At 42.9% G+C, this 21,133-nt stretch overlaps 3 protein-coding genes and 1 non-coding gene across 9 annotated transcripts in view; 3 read left to right on the forward strand and 1 right to left on the reverse strand.

Annotated features, from left to right (window-relative positions):
- TTC23L (tetratricopeptide repeat domain 23 like) overlaps positions 1–6,519 on the forward strand; it is a 24,753-nt gene extending 18,234 nt beyond the window's left edge. For all 4 annotated transcript variants that reach the window (XM_053408656.1, XM_053408659.1, XM_053408658.1 and 1 more), the window contains 5 exons: positions 572–680; positions 2,230–2,357; positions 3,874–4,023; positions 4,892–4,974; positions 5,503–6,519. In XM_053408656.1, coding sequence (XP_053264631.1) covers positions 572–680; positions 2,230–2,357; positions 3,874–4,023; positions 4,892–4,974; positions 5,503–5,584 — 552 coding nt within the window. In that variant the 3' untranslated portion in view covers positions 5,585–6,519. The remainder of the gene's footprint in view (positions 1–571; positions 681–2,229; positions 2,358–3,873; positions 4,024–4,891; positions 4,975–5,502) is intronic.
- On the reverse strand, positions 6,309–11,119 carry RAD1 (RAD1 checkpoint DNA exonuclease). Of its 3 annotated transcripts, none has more exons than XM_053408662.1 (6): positions 11,035–11,119; positions 9,923–10,185; positions 9,385–9,493; positions 9,021–9,279; positions 8,519–8,617; positions 6,309–6,720 (listed from the first exon to the last, which is right to left on the reverse strand). In XM_053408662.1, exons 2-6 carry the CDS (start codon positions 10,118–10,120, stop codon positions 6,537–6,539), a joined length of 849 nt encoding a protein of 282 aa, XP_053264637.1. In that variant the 5' UTR covers positions 10,121–10,185; positions 11,035–11,119; the 3' UTR covers positions 6,309–6,536. The 3 variants fall into 3 exon arrangements, with proteins under 3 accessions (XP_053264637.1, XP_053264638.1, XP_053264636.1); XM_053408663.1 differs by lacking the exon at positions 11,035–11,119 and adding an exon at positions 10,905–11,028; XM_053408661.1 differs by lacking the exon at positions 11,035–11,119 and adding an exon at positions 10,883–11,028.
- A 974-nt stretch (positions 11,120–12,093) lies between these two features.
- On the forward strand, positions 12,094–20,561 carry BRIX1 (biogenesis of ribosomes BRX1). The gene is made up of 9 exons (XM_053408660.1): positions 12,094–12,307; positions 14,005–14,116; positions 14,856–14,899; positions 15,461–15,531; positions 16,132–16,181; positions 16,451–16,671; positions 17,597–17,698; positions 19,162–19,287; positions 20,181–20,561. The coding sequence occupies exons 1-9, from the start codon at positions 12,143–12,145 to the stop codon at positions 20,448–20,450; spliced, it is 1,161 nt and encodes a 386-aa protein (XP_053264635.1). The 5' UTR covers positions 12,094–12,142; the 3' UTR covers positions 20,451–20,561.
- Positions 19,698–19,772, forward strand: TRNAN-AUU (transfer RNA asparagine (anticodon AUU)). The gene has a single exon. It is a non-coding gene; the product is annotated as a tRNA-Asn (tRNA).
- Positions 20,562–21,133: the final 572 nt, after the last annotated feature.

Here is a 21,133-nt window from a genome sequence, read left to right on the forward strand (position 1 = left end):
TGGACAAAATTGTTAAAAACAAACAAACCACCCTGTTTGCCATATGTACAGGATTTCCTGGATATTTTGCTGATTCAGAGAAAATCTGCCTGGACACTATTTTCAAGCCTGTTGCCCGGCTGTGTCCAGGAAAATCGGAATGTATGGCAGCCCTATTCATGGCTTAGTGGAGATTTGAATCCTGGTCTTCCAGATTCTAGCCAAACATTCTAACCACTACACCACACTGCCTCTAGAGTACTAGAGTCATAATTAGACAACTTTGCATACTGAGCAACGCAGGAGTGGTTTTCCAGGGTTTTTTGTTGGTTTGCAGTAAACAGTTTGCCTCTTATGTGGGGCTGCATTCACAGGAGGAGTTCGTGCTCTCCATCCCTAGCTATGCTATTGGGAGAGATACAGAGCATGGGCTAGATCCGGGACCCTCAGTTTAGGGTTGTGAGTAGGACTATAGGCTCTTAGAGGATTTGGCTGCCAGGTATTTCAGGGCACTAATGAACTCGTTCGTCCAGAGCTCCAGATAGCACAGCTGCTATGATGTGAACACACCGTGACCATCTCTTCCTGGCAGGCCCACTCCATGTCACTAGCTCTGTACAAGAAACCCAGTGCCGAAGTTGCCTCAACAGCATGGTTACTGGGGAAGGCTTATGCTGCAACTGGAGAAGAAAAGCATGCAGGTAAGGCACTGGGATGGATATGTAAGTTCTTTCTTTTGCAATGCATGTTGCATATCACTTTATGCCATTTCAACTTCCACGTTGCCAAGGAATCCTGGGAACTGTAGATCAGTGAGATGCCAAGAATTCTGCTTCAGAACGTGCCTTCTAGCAATTCATAAAACAGGATTTGTAACAAGTAATGACAGGTGGTTATTGCTTTCAGGCCCTTGTTTGTGGGCTTCCCAGAGGTTGTTGTTGTTGAAAGCAGGGTTGATCTTATGTTCTTATCTATGATGCTCCTTTTCCAACCCCACTGCCATCAAGAGCTGCCTTGTACTAGAGACCAATTCATCACCCAGTCCACAGCTGACTTTTCTAGCAAGAGCACAGATGGTTTGGACTCTGGACAATGATTTTTCAGCCTCAACTGAGAATGCATTTTTCTTCACTTACTTCACCCGTGTCCTAAACCAGCTCTTCTTCACTCTACTGAGTGGGACCCTGGACGTTAGACCTTCCTGCCCCCCCTCTTTCCCAAATCTCCTATTTGGATTAATTTAACTAGCGTTGACAAGAATTTAATCCAGCTCCTTCAACCCACAAAGCATATTCTCTACCACTGAGAGTTGGAACTCCTCTTATGCTTATAAGCTGTTTTACGGCTCATGCTGAAAGGATGTAGCTAGAATTTAGTTTGCTGCTGCTTAGGAGATAAGAAATAACCCAACATATAGCCCACAAGTTCTTATAATAGCTTAAAACAGCTCCCTGAGCTGGTTCTTAAATGGTTAGTCCTTCAGGATGAATGAACCGAGATGGAACAAATCATACACTTATTCATTAAAAAGGTGCATTTCACTTGATGGGAACATGTACTAAGAACCAGAGAGACTCCATTTTGTCTCTAATAGGCATTAGCTCAAATCAAGACAGGCATAACGTTAGCCTTCTCTGCAACTTTTCCACCTCAAAATAACACTACAATGAATAGGTGGGAAACTGGCAAAAAGCTGCTAACATCCTGACACCCCATCTTGTACAAATTTAGATCTTGCCCTTTGTACCTCTCCCAGTTTCCCCAAAGTGTACTGACCAACAAACTAAGCTAAGACTGACAAGAAGTCCCGTCATCCCTTAACCTGTTTACTAAGAAGCTGTAACTGCTGGCTTTGCAAGATGAGAGACCAAAAAAAGTAGTAGATTGCCACAGGGACTGCTTACACTAAATACTGATTGCCAATAGAATCATTGTATTAATTCATGTAATTAAACTGTATAAAATGTTGGAGCACGCTGTGAAAAGACATGCAGGATTTGGAACTTGATTCTCCTGTACCTTCTTACTGCAGTCTGAATAAATCCTCTTTTACCTCCCTGGTGTGATTATTGACTCATCACCCCAGCACTGGACTTTTGTCCGTAACATCATCATCATCATCATCATTTATTATTTGTACCCCGCCCATCTGGCTGGGTTTCCCCAGCCACTCTGGGTGGCTTCCAACAAAGATTAAAAATACATTAAAATGTCACACATTAAAACATATTATACTGCTCGTTTTTCTAGAGGCTGCTGAAATGTACTTCCGTGAGAGTCTTGAGGCCTACAAGTCAGCACTGGGGACGAACCATTCTCGGACAATCAGTGCCCTAGAAGACTTCAGTAAATGGCTTGGGCGAGTAGGGAAAAGAAAGGTAACAGCAGTTCCAGTGGGACACAGGTGTAAACCTTTCAGCTGAAAAAGAGCACATAAGGGTGGGTGTGTTCAGCTGATACCATTACCAGCTTGCAGGGGAGTGTGGATTGCCTAGACCAGGGATGGGAAACCTGTGCCCCTCCAGATATCGTTCAGCCTGAAATTCCCATCATCCCTGGTGCTATCAGCTGTTCTAGCGGGGGCTGATGGGAGTTGAAGTCCAGCGATCTCCGGAGTGACACCATTTCTCTCTCTAGGCACAGGCGGAGGAAGGGGGTGTTGGGGGGTGCAGTCCGCCCCGGGTGTCATCCTTGAAGGGGGTGACACTGCTGCCCCGCCCCCTGGGATGCTTGCCCCGCCCCTGCAGGCAGCTAGCCCCACCCCTGGGTGCACAGCATGTGCGCCACTCCGGGTGCCGGAGCAGCTAGCTCCACCTGTGTCTCTAGGGTGGCCACTTACGCATTGCTAGAAAAGAGGAAACACACCAACAATAAAAGAGGACATTGGTTTACATAAAAATAGCATGTTTATTTATTTCATAAAATTTATACACCACTTGGTTGTAAAAAGCCTCAAAGCGCTTTACAAAAAGATGGTAATTTATAGGTGCAAATTTAGAAATAACTGCTATAAATCAATTAGAAGAAGAACACTACTTTTCACCATAATGGAGAAGACTGTGAACAGGGGACTTGCTTACGCATCTAGGTATCTGCAAAGGCCCCTCCTGCTCTCCCTTCTTAATGTTTAAACTAGACAGCCTTTCCAATAGAGTCCTGTCCACAGCCACCCTATCCTCATCCCTGCCTGCTACTTTCCTGGTGCCAAGCAGGGACAGCATGGGATTTTTTGATGCCTGAAGTGAATTGAAATGTTGCGCTGCTGCCTTTTTGGCTGATAAACTTATTTTGGATGTCTACGGGGTGGCAAGATACATCCCACAGACATCTCTCTCTTTTCGGGGGGGGGGGTGAGAGAGAGAGAGAGCGCGAGAGAGCGATAGACAGAAACAACCCAGAGGAGAATGTAAGGCAGAAAATACTGGCCAAAGTTACCTAGTTGTTTCCTATTGCCATGACAGCTTGGTCTCATGTATAAATCTGATTTTAAGTCATTCAGCACTATGACAGTATAAGGTCCTCGTGTCTTTATAGATCAGTCCATCTTATAATAAAACCAAAGCTTGCCTCATAAGAAAATAGAACCAACACTGCAATCCTATACTTGTTTACTCAGTCACATTGAGTTCAATGGTGGTAATTGGGTATAGGACTGCAACCTTGCTGAATTTCTATTGCTGAGATCCAGCAGTAAATCAACAGTGCTGAATTTCCAGATCATTAAGTTGGTTCAGAAATGGGTGTTATTTCATTAAGGGAATGGAAGCAGTTTCTCCTTAACACTGTGTGTGTGTGTACACACCCCTAACACAACACGGCACCCCCCAGAGATAATTGATATATTCTTGTTATATAGCAATTAAGACATTGCAATGGATTCTTTTTCTTATTCAGCAGGCCTATGACTTACTCAAAGAGTCATTTATATCTCAGTCTGATCCCTGCAGTGATTTTAATGAACAAGCAATTGAAAGATTGTATATTATGGGCTGCATCTGCCTAGCAGAGATGAAGATAAGGGAGGCCTTTCAGCTGCTCAGTAAGGTAATCAGTTACCATGTTTTTGTGCAATCACGCTGCAGGTTTAAATGAAGGCAGCTCTTTTCTATAAAAAGGGTGAAAATTCCCTATAGAAGGTAAATACTATATTTTCAAGGGATAGGGCCCAAACAATTAAAATGATCTCCTAAGTAAGCCTCCCAGAACTGGGTACTTTCTAGCTGTTGTTGGACTACAACTCCTATCACCCATGACCACTGGCCAGTTCTGGCTTAGATTTTTAGAGTCCAATGACATTTGGAAGCCCCAAGTTGGGGAAGGCTATCCATAAACCCTTACATAGGAACCAACTGATTTCTGAGAGATTCCATCACTACCCTGATCACCACAGATTCTGGGCTGGGCAATGGAATCCAAAGGAACTGATACATTGCCCAGTTACTGAACAGCTGCTAAAGAGCTATGAATATATTTTTTTTTTGGGGGGGAATCTGTTGTAAAGCAGGTATGGGGAACCTGTGACCCTCCAGATATAGTTGGGCTCCAACTCCCATCAGACCCAGCCAGCACAGCCAATTGTCAAAGATGGTGGGAGTTACAGTTCAGCAACAGCTGGAACACCCTAGGTTTCCCATTCATGTTGTAAAATTCCAGGGCCCAAGCCTGCACCTAGGTTCTAATGATGAACTCAGCCCATGAGGCACCACCACACCTTGTCTGAAAGAGGAAGCTACAGGAAGACCAACTGTGTTAGTAAGATAGCCTCTTAACCACACTTAGGTCAGAGCAGGTGCATTTTCCAGATTGTTTTACTTTAACCTACACTAGGAAACAATGCTGTCCGCTGTACACACTGGGATGAACTGAATAACGAAAAGGAAATAATGGCCTCTTCCACTTTACATCCATGTAGTGTGAACAGATCCAGGTTGCTATCTATGGCTCCCGTCACAGGAAATCAAAAAAGATACGAGAGCTCCTGGACATGCTGAAGATGTAAGTTTCATCAGGAGTTAGGATGCACTATGGGGGGAGCAGGAAAAATACAAATAACAGAATGTCTAGGCTTCAAATCTGGGTTTCAGAGTGTGACTGCCAGGAGATCTCTGCCTACCTTTGCCTCTTCAAAGTTGAGAAGATGGCTGGCCACTCATCAGAGAGCAGAACCACACGTGCCACAGAGGGTGGATTTGTCCACGCCTCTGTTTAAATATGCTCCAAGAGCAGCCTTTATATTATAAACATATGTGAATCCTATTATTAAAAACAATTAAAAACAACTTACAACCATAACAATAAATATAAAGTAAATAAATGAGAGCTTAACAGCACATGTTTAGTAGCACAATTGTCCTTTGAAGAAATATTTTTATTTTCTTCAGCTTAGCCTGGACAGCTCAGAATTTGCAAGACAGCAATTGTGTCTTGCCAAATGAAAGTTTTTTTCCCTTAACTAAAAATGATTTTTACATTAGGTATGAAAAACTGTTGGGAGAAGGAAAAACTTCTCCTGCTTTTCTGCAGGGTTCCTGCTGTACATGAAGGGACCAACAACATGAAACAGAAGAGAGAGACACTGCTATGCTGCTCAATCCCTGATCTCTAGACAAACGGCAAGACCTAGTCACTGGAAACAAGGAAATATATCCCTAATGCACCGTGAGAAAAGCAAGGCTGCAACACTCAGGTTATTAGGTAATTATGTCATAGCCTGTAGCCCAATTGTGAATATTAACTGTACATGGAAAGATGCTTTGCCCTGGTGCTGCTTTTAGATGGAATGGGCATTCAGAGAGCCCTAGCACAAGAAAATGATCCAGGTCCTCCAAGCATAGTCCTATATCTGCATTTTTTGATGTTCCTTCTTCCTGCCCACAACCGTGAAGGAATACAGGGGGGATATATGAAGGACAGTTTTGCAGATTTCTGGGGACACTGTTTCCCCGACATCAAGTAAGGTTGTGACCAGGAACCCAATGAATTAATGTGTAACATGTGAATAGGAGGGAAATCAAGGCCCAAATGTATAGTCCCGTACTAGATCCAGAAATATTGCCTATTGGCATAAATATTGTCAAGCATGCCTCCTTGTTTCTAGGTCCCATCCAATGTAAGCCCCAGCCAGCATGGTCAATGGTCAGGGATAATGGGAGCTGTAATCCAGCAAGATCTGAAAGGCCAGAGGTTGGGGGAAGCAGCTGTACACCTCCCAGAAATTGCCAGCTTCTGATCCCCTGCCCAACTTCCACAGGGCACATAAAATATACTTAGGGTAACGATTAGGAAAAGTTGCATTCCTCTGTGATAAGTACTGTTTCCAATGAAAGACATCAGAATGGTCATTCTATATTTCTTGCCAAAAAAGCTTCACCATACACAATGACTCTTTCCAAACATGCCAAGAGGCCAAATAGTCCATTGCAATAGATTTTGCCTCTAAAACAGAGGTAAGTAAATCTCACAACTGGTTGTCCAAGCTTTCATTCATTGTTTTACAGCTGAGCATCCAATATGGCTTTTCATAAAGGGGGAACAAAATAACAGTTTGTACTTCACAGCTAAATCTCTGCTTCAGTTATGTCCTCATCAGGGCAACAGTAAAACTCTACGAAGCAGATCTGTCCATCTTCGTTCCTGATCATGTATTGCAGTGAGAGGAAGCCTCTGTTATCTGTTCGAATAGACACCTTGCAGGATAAAACTAGTGCTTTAGTTGATGGCTTGAGTAATGCAATCTTATATCTGTAAAGAAGTAGGAGGAAGACAAGATGAAGTAATAATACAAAATATTTGCAAATAGGTTGCTGCCAATTATCAGATACAAACTTATTGACAAAGATGAACTTACAGAAACAGCAATGTTTAAAAATGCTTGAAGTTTGAGAATTTAACGTTAAATCAACAAAGGCAACACCTTTTGAGTAAGATCTCTAAAATATTTAAGAGCACATAAAAAAACCCTCTTTATCAAAATAATGATGATAAGACAAACTGTCCCAGAGGAAACATAGTCTGTGTAGATCTATTGATAATCCTATCCAGATCTGTTAAAGATGCATTTTTATTGGTGGATATAGAACCGGGAATATGCCTGCTAAAAGCAGCATTGTGCGGTTACTTGTTATAATTGGGGAGCAGGGTAGAATTCACTCACTTCCTGGATGATGTGATAATAAGGTTATGAGAATTGGCCCGTGTGGTTACAGGTGACTATTATTATAATAGTGAGCAAGGCAAAGGAACTAGAGAATTTATTTGTTGAAAATAATGAGCAATTTGGAAATAATTTCACTCAAATGCAGTGTTTATGCATTTCCTTCTTTTGTGTGCATATTAGTATATAATTTTTCGTTTATCTGTATATCTAAGATCAATTCTATTATAATCAATAAAGTGTATTTGCCCCTCACACTACACCATCAACAGATTTGCTGACCTAGTTCCCTGAGTTGAGGTTAAATCCCTAATGACTGAGTACAATCAGCATGGTCCGAGGGCACTGTCAATTATCTATATTGACTTGAGATGTTTTCCAACGAGTGATCTGTCTTCAAGCTACAGTACAGTGGTATCTTGGTTTAAGAACAGTCCTGTTTATGAATGATTCGGTTTACGAACTCTGCAAAACCGGAAATAGTGTCCCAGTTTGCGAACTTTACCTCAGTTTAAGAACGGAATCTGAATGGAAAGGCACCAACGGTGGGAGGCCTCATTAGGGAAAGCACACCTCAGTTTAAGAACGGACTTCTGGAACGGATTAAGTTCGGGCTTCCGGCTTCCGGTATGATGGCGACCAGCACTCTACTAATGTGAGCTCGTTGATTTTATCTTTTTATTTTCTCTTACTCCTTTTAAAGACTATTTTAATGAACACTGAGCTCAGATAAATTTAAGCTCCTCACCGCATTCTATCCCACGCTTTGTATTCCTGACTCTTCTTGGAAGTTTAAAGCTGAATTGACTAGCTTATCACATTGCGAAGAGTTTACAGGAAGACTCATGGGCTGTTTCCACCACAAGTTTGGAGGCACAGACGGAGCATAATTTAGTGTTATGCCAATAACCTCTGGCACACTACTCCTCCTTGAATAGGATACTTTCAAGGAAAATACTCCCTCGACTCTTTGAAAAACCTAGGGAAGATAGAAGAGCGAGGTAAAGGGAGAGATGACTCAGCAATTAGACAGCCCTGCTGATGCGAGGAGGGGAGTTGGAAAACGCTGCAGAGAATCTGAGGACTTAGAGGAAATGGCATGTTTGCCCCTCACCAAGCAAACCAAAATCAGCAAATTCTTTTATGGAAAAACAAAGGATACTTTTAATATTCCGACCTCGAATAGCTTCTCTCCATTAGCAGAGATAACAGATAAGGAAGGATTAAGTTCGTAAACCGAGGTACCACTGTATAACCTTTCTGGCAGAGTACATGCAGCTTAGTTAATGCAAATAACCAACCATCATGTGATTGGTATTTGAACTTGAGTGGTAAGAACAGGACCAGTCACACCAAATGTTTATTGTATGGGTTACTCCAGCTCACCTGTTTGTCTGGCTTTGGTTACAGTGAAAGGCTTCAATTAAGTCTGAATCTTTAGGATAGTCTAGATGTGTGCTTCCAGCATTCCCAAAAGTGGAAAGTCTGAAAGAGAAAACGAGAAAAATGCATTTCAAACTCACAGTTAAGTTTGTGATAGATGTCAGGCAAGAACAAAGGTTTCCCAAATTAAAGTCAAATTCAAATCTCAAGATCTCACATAAGACACGTGTCTTGTACCATGAAACTGTCAATCAATTTGGTCAGTACTGTCCATTCTAATGGACTGTTGCTTTTCAAATTCCCAGGAAGAAATCTTCCTCCACCCTGCTACTCCGAGATCCTTTTCAGATGCCAGGCAATGTGAATGCATATGTGCTTAACTACCGAGCTGTGGCTCTGCCCTAAAGAGGGATATATTTATGCCAGAAACTTGTAGTACATTCAAAATCACAGTCACAATACATGTAGTCATTCACTATCAAACAAGGATAGTTATTCCTAGTACCTCAAATTAGACTTTTCTAGAGATACGGTAATCTGCAATACTTCGCTGGACATATCTAGTTCGGAAAATGCCTCTCGGAGTCCCTCTGACTGCAGGATGATCTTATTCACAACATTTGTGCTGCAGAAATCAAAATCGAGGATCTCTTCTGGTTCCTGAGTGTTGATTTTGCATACAGTCACCACGCCACCGTCCTCCAGGAAAAGCGTCAAAGGGTAACCATAACCCCGATAGCACATCCGGAGGGCTGTCTGAGTGCCTGCGATGAGGAAAGAAATGTGTCTTTATTACAGTTATTCAATTTATTACCTGTCCATCTTGTCTACATAACCCATTAAAACACACACACACACACAGGCAATACCTGACAAAGAACTTGTCCCAAATATGGTCAAGCAGTCTAGAAGGACAGCTAGATTGATTCTGAACATCACAGATTCTTCTTGTACCGTAAATTCTTGGAAAACCCCTGCCTGTAAATTAGAAAGACAGGAAACTGAAGACAAAAAGATGATACTGTTACAAAATACAACCCCTACCACTGAATTGAACTGAGCTTTGACAAACTGGCAACATGCTGTGTCCTTTTAATTCAATTCAGTGTGGCAAGGCAAAAATTTAAGAGAATAGAGCTTTATATTATAAGAGTAGTAAGAAGCAAGCAGGAGATGCTAACTTGTAGAAGACATACATTGCCAGACTGGGACAACGGCATGCTTTCAAATATTCTCTCACACAGAGAGAAACGTCTCTGAGAAATAACAGCAAGATTCTTTTAGTCTTTCATAATACTTCTTTCTCCTTTTGAAGTGTCATAAGTTATCTAACATGTTTATTTATTTCTTCCAGCTAAATTAAAGCCTATTAGGACAATAAAAGGAAATAAACTGTTGCCATCTAACCTGAATAAAAGCATTGGCTTGCAGAGACTTGGCATTTTCCACTGTGATCTTGAGTCCATTTGCAGTTGCAAAGCAGGTGGCGTGATCTTTAAAATGAACAGCTTTCAGGATGGTGGAGAGGTTTCTGACATTGTCAAGACTTGCAACCAGCACATTCTGCTCTTCACCTTGGGTTTCCCCTTGAGTTGAAAGGGGCATGGCTGGGATCTGTCACCTACCCAATGCCTCCTCCTCCAAAGGCAGAAACAAATCCCAAAGGAGACCTGCAGAAGGCCAAATAACATTTTGAGTAAATTGAAAAAGCTTCTAATGAATGCAAGTTAAATATCATTAATTAACAACTGCATTAATATACTTGGGTAGGTTCTCTGTGCTGCACCAGAGAACACAACTGAATAATCCCCTAGTTTGACATTTGTGCTTGACAAGATCCAATTTTAGCTAAAAGTAACATATTTAAATCCAGACCTATTATGCCTCTGGCTGCAGTACAAGCAGAGGAACTAAACCACATCTTATCATGCTACTCTGCCTGACGTTATTCTCTCTCTATCTTACTAAAGTTGTCTGTCTACCTGTGATAAGATATTCAGCTGCTACTTTTTGAATAAACATTCACAAAATCTTTATTGGGAATATATAGATAGATAAACTGAGGATCTTTACAATTTCATAACATGCAGATAAAAACATAGGCTGAGAAACCAGAGATAGGAGCTGAGGGAAGTCGGGGGGGGGAATGGGAGGGTGAGCATATATTCACGGGGGGGAGGGGTGGGGGGAAATGGGTGGGAACAATGTGGATGATGTATTTTCGTTAAAATTATGGTGTTGAAATTCCCAATAAAATTATTTTTAAAAAACGATATTCAGCTGCTACAAAACCATTAATGCTCTTTAGACATCCTCAGGGTCTTCCCCATCCTCCGACCCAGCAAGCACAAAGATCCCCTTCCTTACCTCCCCGCAACGTCACACGCACTTAAGAGCAACACAACAGGCAGAAACCCAACCGGTGCAATTTCTCCACGCGACAGGCAGAAACCCAACAGGTGCAGACTGCACTTGCACGTCCAGCACAGCAACAGCAACAACCGCGCCGCTAAACATACCTAAACCTCCCTGTCCCGCCTCAAGAGACCGGCCAATCGGCTATAGCTACGTAAGATCCGACTGCTTTACGACACGTCGTGACCACAGCTTCCGTTCTCAACTCGACCAATCGCTGGCAAGCGAAATATTAGTTGGATGCGACGATCGGTGTGAACGCCCACTAAAAGAAATCGGAACTCGCCATCAGCCATGGGCACAAGTCGGGGGATCACTCCGCACACTGATATCTCTATGGAGAGAAGCTTCCATCCTTTGCACCGTTGCAGTATAGAGATTGGAAACTTCGGAGTAGCACGCTTCATTATAGGGATATGATACTTCCTGACTCATTAAATCTTTTGTAAACAAAGGATTGTAACAGCAAAAGGAAGGAGTTTGTCTGGTTTCGTGCCTATTGGTATCAAGCAGCTGCCTTCACGGTACAGTGGTACCTCGGGTTAAGAACTTAATTCGTTCCGTTCTTAACCTGACACTGTTCTTAACATGAGATACCACTTTAGCTAATGGGGCCTCCTGCTGCCGCTGCGCGATTCTGTTCTCATCCTGAAGCAAAGTTCTTAACCCGAGGTACTATTTCTGGGTTAGCGGAGTCTGTAACCTGAAGCGTCTGTAACCCGAGTTACCACTGTACTTGCTGGTTAGAGCCTGGTGCTGATAACGGCAAAGCTGCGAGTTTAATCCTGCATTGCAGGAGGTTGGACTTGGATGACCCTCGGGATCCCTTCCAGTTCTACAGTTGTTTGATTCTATTATTCCTGTTCAGACAAGCCTGGTCCAGATGCTTAGAAAACAGGTTATTTTAACCTCTTTTAGTTATTTTAACTTCTGTGCGTTTTTAAAGTAGGGCTGAGAATTTCCCCTCGGTTTTTACTGCTCCTTCTGTTTCTTATAAGCCGCTTTGAGGTTTGTGTTTTTTAACAGTCAAACGGTGTATAAATTCCACGAAACGATACAAATAAAAAATAACTCTCAACCCGGAAGTATGTGTGCGTGTGTTACCAGCGGAGGAGGTTCTCCTACTTCCGCTTCTCGGAAAATCCTAGAGAGGCCAGGGGGAAGCCGACTTCCGGTTGGTGCGACTTCCGGCGGCGCTTTGAGCGTGCGAAGATGGCTGCAACCAAGAGGCAGCGTGGAGCTGGCAAGGGAGCCCCGGCAGAGCCGAGGAGGAAACGCGCCAAGAGAGCTCCGGGGACAGAGGGCGAGGGCCAAGGCCCGTCCGCTGAGGCCACCCCGGGGCCGGATGAGCACGTCGTCCCGGCCCCGGTCTCGCAGGTGAGGAGAGTACGAGGGGGACAAGCGGGGCGCTGGGCTGCCGACCCCGCAGAACCTTGACTTGGCCGCGCGGGGTGTGTGCGGCTGTGCTCCTCGTGGAACAAAGGTGCCCCATAGCATATAATAATACTAATTATTATTTTTATTATTTATACCCCGCCCATCTGGCTGGGTTTCCCCAGCCACTCTGGGCGGCTTCCAACAAAACACTAAAATACAATAACCTATTAAACATTAAAAGCTTCCCTAAACAGCCCTGCCTTCAGATGTCTTCTAAAAATTTGGTAGTAATTTTTCTCTTTGACATCTGATGGGAGGGCATTCCACAGGGTGGGTGCCACAACCGAGAAGGCCCTCTGCCTGGTTCCCTGTAACTTGTCTTCTCCCAGTGAGGGAACCGCCAGAAGGCCCTCGGAGCTGGATCTCAGCGTCCAGGCAAACAATGGAGGTGGAGACGCTCCTTCAGATATACTGGACCGAGGCCGTTTAGGGCTTTAAAGGTCAGCACCAACACTTTGAATTGTGCTCGGAAACGTACTGGGAGCCAATGTAGGTCTTTCAAGACCGGTGTTATGTGGTCTCGGCGGCCGCCCCCAGTCACCAGTCTAGCTGCAGCATTCTGGATTAGTTGTAGTTTCCGGGTCACCTTCAAAGGTAGCCCCATGTAGAGTGCATTGCAGTAGTCCAAGCGGGAGATAACCAGAGCATGCACCATCTGGCGAGGCAGTCCGCGGGCAGATAGGGTCTCAGCCTGTGTACAGATGGAGCTGATAAACAGCTGCCCTGGACACAGAATTAACCTGCGCCTCCATGGACAGCTGTGAGTCCAGAATAACTCCCAGGCTGCGCACCTGGTCCTTTAGGGGCACAGTTACCCCATTCAGGACCAGGGGGTCCTCCACATCCACCCGCCTCCTGTCCCCCCAAAACAGTACTTCTGTCTTGTCAGGATTCAACCTCAATCTGTTAGCCGCCATCCATCCCCCTCCCGCTGCTTCTTAGATAACAGGGGTCTTTTTCCAGCCCAGCCCTGAGCGTGTTTGCTCGTCAGTGAGCTCCACTGAGTTCCATGGGGCTTTATTTCTGGACTGCTGCCTTCGTTAGTTTACCCACGAGATCTCCTTGCACACACACACACTTTGGTCGGTTCACCGGTTCTTCAAGGACTCGGTTGTTCGGTACAGTGGTGCCCGCCCTTCGAAACTCCCCGCATATTGAGATCCATGCAGGCGCCTTCACCGCACTCTGGCGCCTGTTTAAAACATTCCTGTTCAGACAAGGCTTAGCCAGATGCTTAGAAATGTTTTAGCGTTTAACTTTTGCATGTTTCTAAAACAGGCTTGTGAATTTTTCTCGATGAGTGGGGTATTTTTGGTTTTTTCAGTCAAGTGTATAAATTCTATGAAATGTTAAAACAGCTGTGGTGGTCAGCTTTTAGTAGTCTGTGCAATCCTGCGAATATCAAGTCATACAATATATAGACTTTTGAAACATATTGGGAATGTAATGAATGGGCTGTTTTCTGAAGAAGAGTTTTCTGCGTTAAAATTGCTTTTGCCCAAAAATATCAACTTCACTGCTCCCATTTTATATACTAATAACTGCGGCTGTGACATCCCCGAAACTATCCAGAGAATTAATGATTGAGGTTATCTGTTGTTGTTTGTTCCCTTCTCATGAATACTTTTGTCTTTCAGGGCAAATGGAAAAACAAAGAGAGAGTTCTCATTTTCTCTTCCAGAGGAATCAATTTTAGGACAAGGCATCTCATGAAAGACTTAAGAACAATGATGCCCCATGCTAAAGCAGGTATTTTTAATTTTATTTTACCTGTCTTATGTGTCTTGTTTTAACAAGTTCACTGTTTCTACTCACGTAGAACTGTCCAAAACTAAGTAACAACAATGACCGGCTTATCAAAAACACTGGTATGTGAAGCAAAATGAATGTAATAATTATACTGTAGTTAAGCATTACTGTTTTTTATCTGTGTAAAGTTTCTTACCTTAACATTTTTCTGTTGCAGTAAAAGGGGTGATAAGCAGCATATTGATACAGGTCCTCTTCAGCCTAAGTAGGTGTGTGCTGCTTTGCTTCCCAATCCAGCTGTTGGGAGTGCATATATCAAGCCACCTTCAAAAGCAGAATTGTATTGGTCAAACATGAGTCTGACCAAACTGCGGGAGGCAGTGGAAGACAGGAGTGCCTGGCGTGCTCTGGTCCAGGGGTCACGAAGAGTTGGACACGACTAAACGACTAAAGAACAACAACAACATTGGTCATCTGCTGATAGGCACATTATTATTTTTTAAGGTACAATTTAGTACTCTATGCATACAACCTTAGCTGCTGGATTGGGAAGAGGAATCCTGCATAGTGCTTGCTTACATCTAGTACCTGAGGTAGGGATACATGTGCTGAACTCGGCTGGACCAGAGCAACTTTTATCAGTAATTTCAAAGAGTTCTAAGAAGTGTAGGTGAAATTACTTACCAGGATGCTTTTGCGATCATTACACATACATTGTTTAATTTCGTTTGTTTTCCAGACACCAAAATGGACAGGAAAGATAAGCTGTTTGTAATTAATGAGGTAAGTTATGATGCCCCTGTTTTGCCTAAGACTAACCATTATATATCCTGGCTCTGGAGATTTGAATCCAGCTATTAACCCCAAACTTGGTACCTCAGTGGCTGCTTTCTCAAGGTGTAACAATAAATAATTTCATGTTTAGAACAGTGCAAGTGAACTGTATCTCCTTTGATTGACTCTCATGGCACTGTGCAGAAAGTGGTCCTGTTCTGGAGCCAGAACATTGGAGCAGGGAGCGTGGGAATGACCCTATTGGTTTATCCTCATTGCCCTCCATGAGTTGGAGGGAGTCTGCAGTGAGGTGTCCTTTAATTGTGTAGGCTCCTTGTGTGTTGTAGAATCTTTATTTTATGGGGTTTTGCATTGTGCTGGAGGTCTCCACACCTATAAACAGGCTTCCTGCCGCAAGCGCCTTCCAACTTGCAGCCGGCACAATTGTCCCTGCTCATGTGTTCAGTTTCCAAATTGCTATAATTATACTTAGGAAAAGGAAACTTTTGATTTACACTGGAAAAACTACAATGTTTCAGATTACGGAACTATTTTTTGTGCTTCATGCAGGTATGCGAAATGAAAAATTGCAATAAATGCATATTTTTTGAAGCAAAGAAGAAGCAGGATCTTTATGTGTGGTGAGAAAAACTTTAAATCAGAATATATTTCCCCTTTGTGTTCTAATTTCTGACATCCGTAGATAAGTGCAAAGTGGATAAGTAGGAATATTCTCATCATTTGGGTTTCCAGGCCACCATTCTTGAAAGGGGTTCTGGAAACTATTTACTATTCTGTAAATTATAGGTTCTGTAAACTACTGGGGGGATGGGGATGACAAATTATTAGGGGGAAATAATAACACAATCCACTTGTACCAGCAGTAGAAAATTGGCAAGACACACCCAGCCCCTTCTATCACTTGCAGTGCCCTCTGCCCTGTTCCATGCAACAGGTTAGGTGCTGTTCTTTACCTGACAGGCAAAAGTTTGGATATGAACAAGAATCTCTGGTTTCCTAGTCTGGAAAACTCAGAGAAACTTGGCAGAGGCTTATCAGGGCACCTGGGGACAGTTCCCTCTTAACCAGATGAGTTCTTATTTGCAAGATTTTCAAGCTGTTCTAGCTGGATAGGAATTTTGTGTGTAACACCCCATTAACATCACTGATACTCAACCACTCTAATGTTTCAAGCATAACTTCAATTGTGGATTTCTTTTATTCCCTCTTGTCTATTTCAGGCTTTCAAATGCCCCCCATGGACCATCAGCAAAGTTTCTAGTACAGAATAGTAAGTTCAAATATGTGATTGAATGTCTTTGGTTGCTGTTGGCTTGTTTTTACTCCTTCCTGAATGACCCTACAAAGACACACATCTGGTCTTCTGTTGTAACCTATGGTTAAAACATTAAAGACTGACCAGCTTAATGTCTGGAAGATGTTAATATTACAAACTGCAATCACTGCTGTTCTGCTCCTGTTTTAACACTTGAAAATGTTTTTATTGTTGTTGAACGATAAAATCTTGACTTGACATAGCTCTACTTAATATCACTGCAGTTCACACGCTGGCCGAGCTGAAAATGACTGGGAATTGTTTGAGAGGCTCCCGGCCCATTCTGTCTTTTGATAAGGCGAGTATCAATCTCTTAGGATACCATATTACCTTCTGTTATCTTACAATCAATTTTTTTTGGCCGATTTCTAAAATACTGACTTTCTTCCCACAGACTTTCGACCAGGAGCCACATTATGCTGTGCTGAAAGAGCTGTTCATTCAGGTCAGTATATGGCAGTGTTTATAAGTTAACAGCACTAAGCTGATCACGGAAAATATATTTTTCAACGTGTTGGATAAATCTATGCCTCCAGTTCTTCCAGTATTCATGTTTGTGCTTCAGGCTGAGCCGCATGCTAATCATTCATATTACGCTTTGGAAGACTTGGTCCATAAGTACAGTTCCAAAATGGAGGATTGGCACTTAACAATAGTCCAGTTGACCAAGCTAGGTAGAAGTTTCACTTCCATTTGCACCAGCATGGTTCAGATGTCTGCTCTAATTGATACCGTTTGCCCTTTCAGTGCCACTGCATTGCGATATAAGCATGTTGATGCAAAGGCTCTAGCCATGCTGTGACAAAAACCAAGAATGACCAAATTACCGTATTTTCCGGCGTATAAGACGACCCCCAACTTTTCCAGTTAAAATATAGAGTTTGGGATATACGCGCCGTATAAGACCCCTCTTCCAATGTACACCAAATAAAAATTTAAAAAACCAGTCTCCAGTCCGGCTCGGAAATCCGCTCCACTTCCCAGTGGCCGGGGGCTTCTGGGGCCAATTTTCAAGCGTATTTCTGCTTCATCTAGAGAGCTTGGTGTCCTCTGATTTAATTTGCTGTCGTTTTATCCTTTGGTGGGGAGTTGCTGCAGGAGCTGCTGCTGTAGCCAGCATATAAGACGACCCCCAACTTTTGAGAAGATTTTCCTGGGTTAAAAAGTAGTCTTATACGCCAGAAAATACAGTACATATAATACAACACAGATGTAATCTTTCACAGCAGAGCACCTTACAGCCTGATTGTAAGGTAAACAAATTGTGTTAGCGCCACACAGAGTGAGCTATGCAGTGCTCACCCAGAATTGTGCTGAATCTTTTGATCATATGGATTGCTTTAAAAAGTTGTTGTTTTTCACCCTGCCAGATTTTTGGTACTCCTCTGTATCATCCCAAAAGCCAGCCTTTTGTAGATCACGTCTTCACATTCTCCATAACAGACAAGAGGATTTGGTTTCGAAATTACCAGGTAATTTACCTATGCTTTGCCCGTGGGATGATGTAATCAAAACACCCCTGACCACCCCACTGCCTGGGATCCATATGCAATGTCTTAAACTGAAAAATGCTATGTGAACATTTTCTTGAACTCATTTTGCCTGGCACAAATTAGCATTTATATTTTTAAAAATATTCCTTAGTAAAGCCGATGAAGTGATATAACAGAGCAAAACCAGGTTTGCTTATGGCTTGTGTGACGCAGCCTGTGTTGAGAAGAAGTAATAAGCTATGGTTGATCATTGTAGAAATGAGTCTAGGTGAGGCTCCTGCCTGCAAACAGGTTGGAATCTTTCACTAAATATTTGACTAACTAGTTTGTCATTTTGTCCAAACTTGAAAAGACTGTGGATAGTCCTAACAGTCTTTGTACTGAAACAAGCCAACCTTGGTATATGAAGCAGCCTCGTTTCAATAAACTATTGTAAAGATAGGCATAGTTTGGAGTATGAATGTAACATTAAACCAGGGCTCATTGGAAGCTTTTGATCTTGTTTTTAATCTCATAGTTACACTGGAAGAGAGGAGGAAGGAGCATGGAAATCTGAGGGTTTATTAGACTTGTTTGCATATTGAACCATAGCTGATTAGAATATACCTCTCTCCTAATATAAGACATTTTAAGATGGGTTTGCTGGTAACTTAGCTTGACACATAAAGGGTAGTGGCCCAAACTCAAATGCCAAATTCTCCTAGACCCAGATAATCTTCCACAGTGCAGAACCTGTGCATGTGGCAGGCACATTGGTTTTAGATCACTTGATTATGGATCACATTTAGCACTTTCACAAGGGCCTATTATTTCCCTTAAAATTCTGAGAATCAGTTTATCATTCAAGAGTTTAACTGCAAGTCCTTGAGGTGGTAGAATGAAGAAACACCCACTTAAGTCACGAGTGATATCTGGTCAATAGTCGAAAGAGTGTTTTGGGGTTGTGTACGAACTTCATTATTCCACAGGCTCCGTGGTAAGGAAGCTACACTCATCGTGCCTCCCTTTTTATTTTCCATGGGCTCCTGTTGTTCAGTCCTACATGCCTGTTGGTTGCACTCAAGACTGTTCCTACGAAGAGCAAGAGTTTACAGGTTTACAAAAAGGACACAATTCCATTCTGAAACAAAAAGAGGCAACCCTTATATTGATATGGTTGTACAAGCTGTGGCTTTAGTGGCAGCTAAGATGCTCTTACTTCCCACAAACAATCTCCATATTCTAGCCCATTTTTCTTATTGGGGTCAACTCAGGCTGATTTGATCCACTGGAGTGTCTGAGCACACAAAAGCCATTAAGCTGCTCTATAACACAGCCAGAGGGGATCTTGCACCAATATTGGGTATTTTAAGGTGCCTTTTAGGTGCCTGTGGCAGTTGTGCACCTGTATGGTAGAAAAAAGGTTATTTTGCACTGAAATACCATATGTTTCAACTCTGCAGATAATAGAAGATGGAGCCCTGGTAGAAATTGGGCCGCGCTTTGTCTTAAACCTTATCAAGATCTTCCAGGGCAGTTTTGGAGGACCAACCCTGTATGAAAATCCTCATTACCAGTCTCCAAATATGGTAATACTATTTTTAACACTCTTCAGTTGGCTGATGCCTCTGCTTACTGTGACAACGCTATTAATGTGATCCTTTAGTAAAATGTTGTTAGTAACTCTCTCCACCCACAACAGTCTAATCCACTGGGTTCTCAGCAGAAGGCTTTAAATAACCACCCCACTAGTTAGTATTCTATGACGACTTTTGGCCTCAGGCTTGTGTTGCCTCTGGAGTACAAAGGCCGGCTTTGACTTTGTTGCTGTGGGCTTTACTGCACTTGCCATGCCCCCTCTTCCAAAACAAAAAAGTTGGTGCAAGGGTTGAGGCAGTGAAACTGCATCAGGGCAAAAGGCTTAAGACAATGCAGTACTGTGTGATGCTGCACTGGTGTTTCATTACCTGCTTCTTTGCCTCATGCAGCAGAACATTAGGCCTGCAGATGGCTCAGTCGGTAGAGCATGAGACTATTAATCTCAGGGTCGTGGGTTCAAGCCTCACGTTGGGCAAAATATTTCTGCATTGCAGGGGGTTGAACTAGTTGACCCTTCTGGTCCCTTCCAACTCTACAATTCTATGATTCTAAGTCCAGACAGTGGTTTCTAAGTTGTTCAGCAACCACTAATGCTAACCCATTAAAATATATTGGTTGCAGAATTAATATAGTGAGGGGCTGTGGTTCATGCTTTGCATATGGAAGGTGCCAGATTAAATCGTGGGCACGTCTGGGCAGGGCATGGGGGAAATCCTTTCCAAAACATTGGAGAGCTGCTGTCAGTTAATGTACAGAGCTCTGAGCTTACATGGGCCAGTGGTCTAACGGCATCAGGCAGCTTCCTCGTGGGTTTGGTCTCCTGTTGTAGCTCCAACACATGTATTTTGGTGTAGCCATGCTAATTGTATTCTTCTGCTTCCAGCATCGCCGGGCAATAAGACTAGCCACAGCTGCAAAATTCAGAGAGAAGCAACAATTGAAAGAGCTGCAGAAACTGAAGAAGAAGGAAGAGAAGCCGCTGATTCCTGAAGATCCCACAGAAGTTGTTTTTGAAACGCCAGCTGAGGAAAAGCCTGAGGAAATACAGCTAGTGAAGCCAGAGCCCAAAATGAGCCTGAAGAAGAAAAAGAAAAACAAACTACATCAGCGCTCGAGGAAGCTGAAGAGAAAACTTGGTGGAACTGGAGTCTGAAACATTTAAAAAGGGGACTTTTTAAATTATCTACAACCATTTAAACAGCTTTTACTACTTTTTTGTAACTGGTTTGTGTACATTAACTTTATAAACTGTCTGCATCATTGATTATGGGCTAGTTTTGTAATATCTTCCAAGTAACATTTCTGATAGTGCCCTTTAACAAGGTTAGATGATGTGTGGAGAAGGGTAGCAGTATCTCTTGTGGTCGTTCAACAGGAACGCACGGACTGGGTCAAACCAAATATCCACCTGGACCGGTTTTCTGGAAAAAAAAGCTGCAGCCAAGTCAGGAGAACATTGTACATTAAGAAAACTTGAAGACCTGCTCTTCTTTTTGTTAGATGGTTTTTAATGTCCTTCTGGGAAAAGGCAACAGCACAAAGGTAGTTAGAAGTTCCTCTTACACTCTTCCATCAGCCGGCTTGTGTGTCAGCCCACTGCCATTCTCCATTGGTGCCATATGCAATAGTGTTGTGCAGAATCCTGTGCCCATAACCTATCGAGAAGGTAGTCATTGCTGGTGTTCTTTATGCAGCACATAGTTAAGCTATGGAACTCACTTCCACAGGGGGCAGTGATAACTACCAGCTTGGACGGCTTTAAAGGAGAATTAGACAAATTCATGTTCAACAACATGTCTCTGAATACCAGTTGCTGGCAACTGAAAGTGGGCAGAG

The sequence above is a fragment of the Podarcis raffonei genome, chromosome 11, assembly GCF_027172205.1.
Source record: "Podarcis raffonei isolate rPodRaf1 chromosome 11, rPodRaf1.pri, whole genome shotgun sequence".
In the NCBI taxonomy this organism is placed as follows: Eukaryota; Metazoa; Chordata; class Lepidosauria; order Squamata; family Lacertidae; genus Podarcis; species Podarcis raffonei.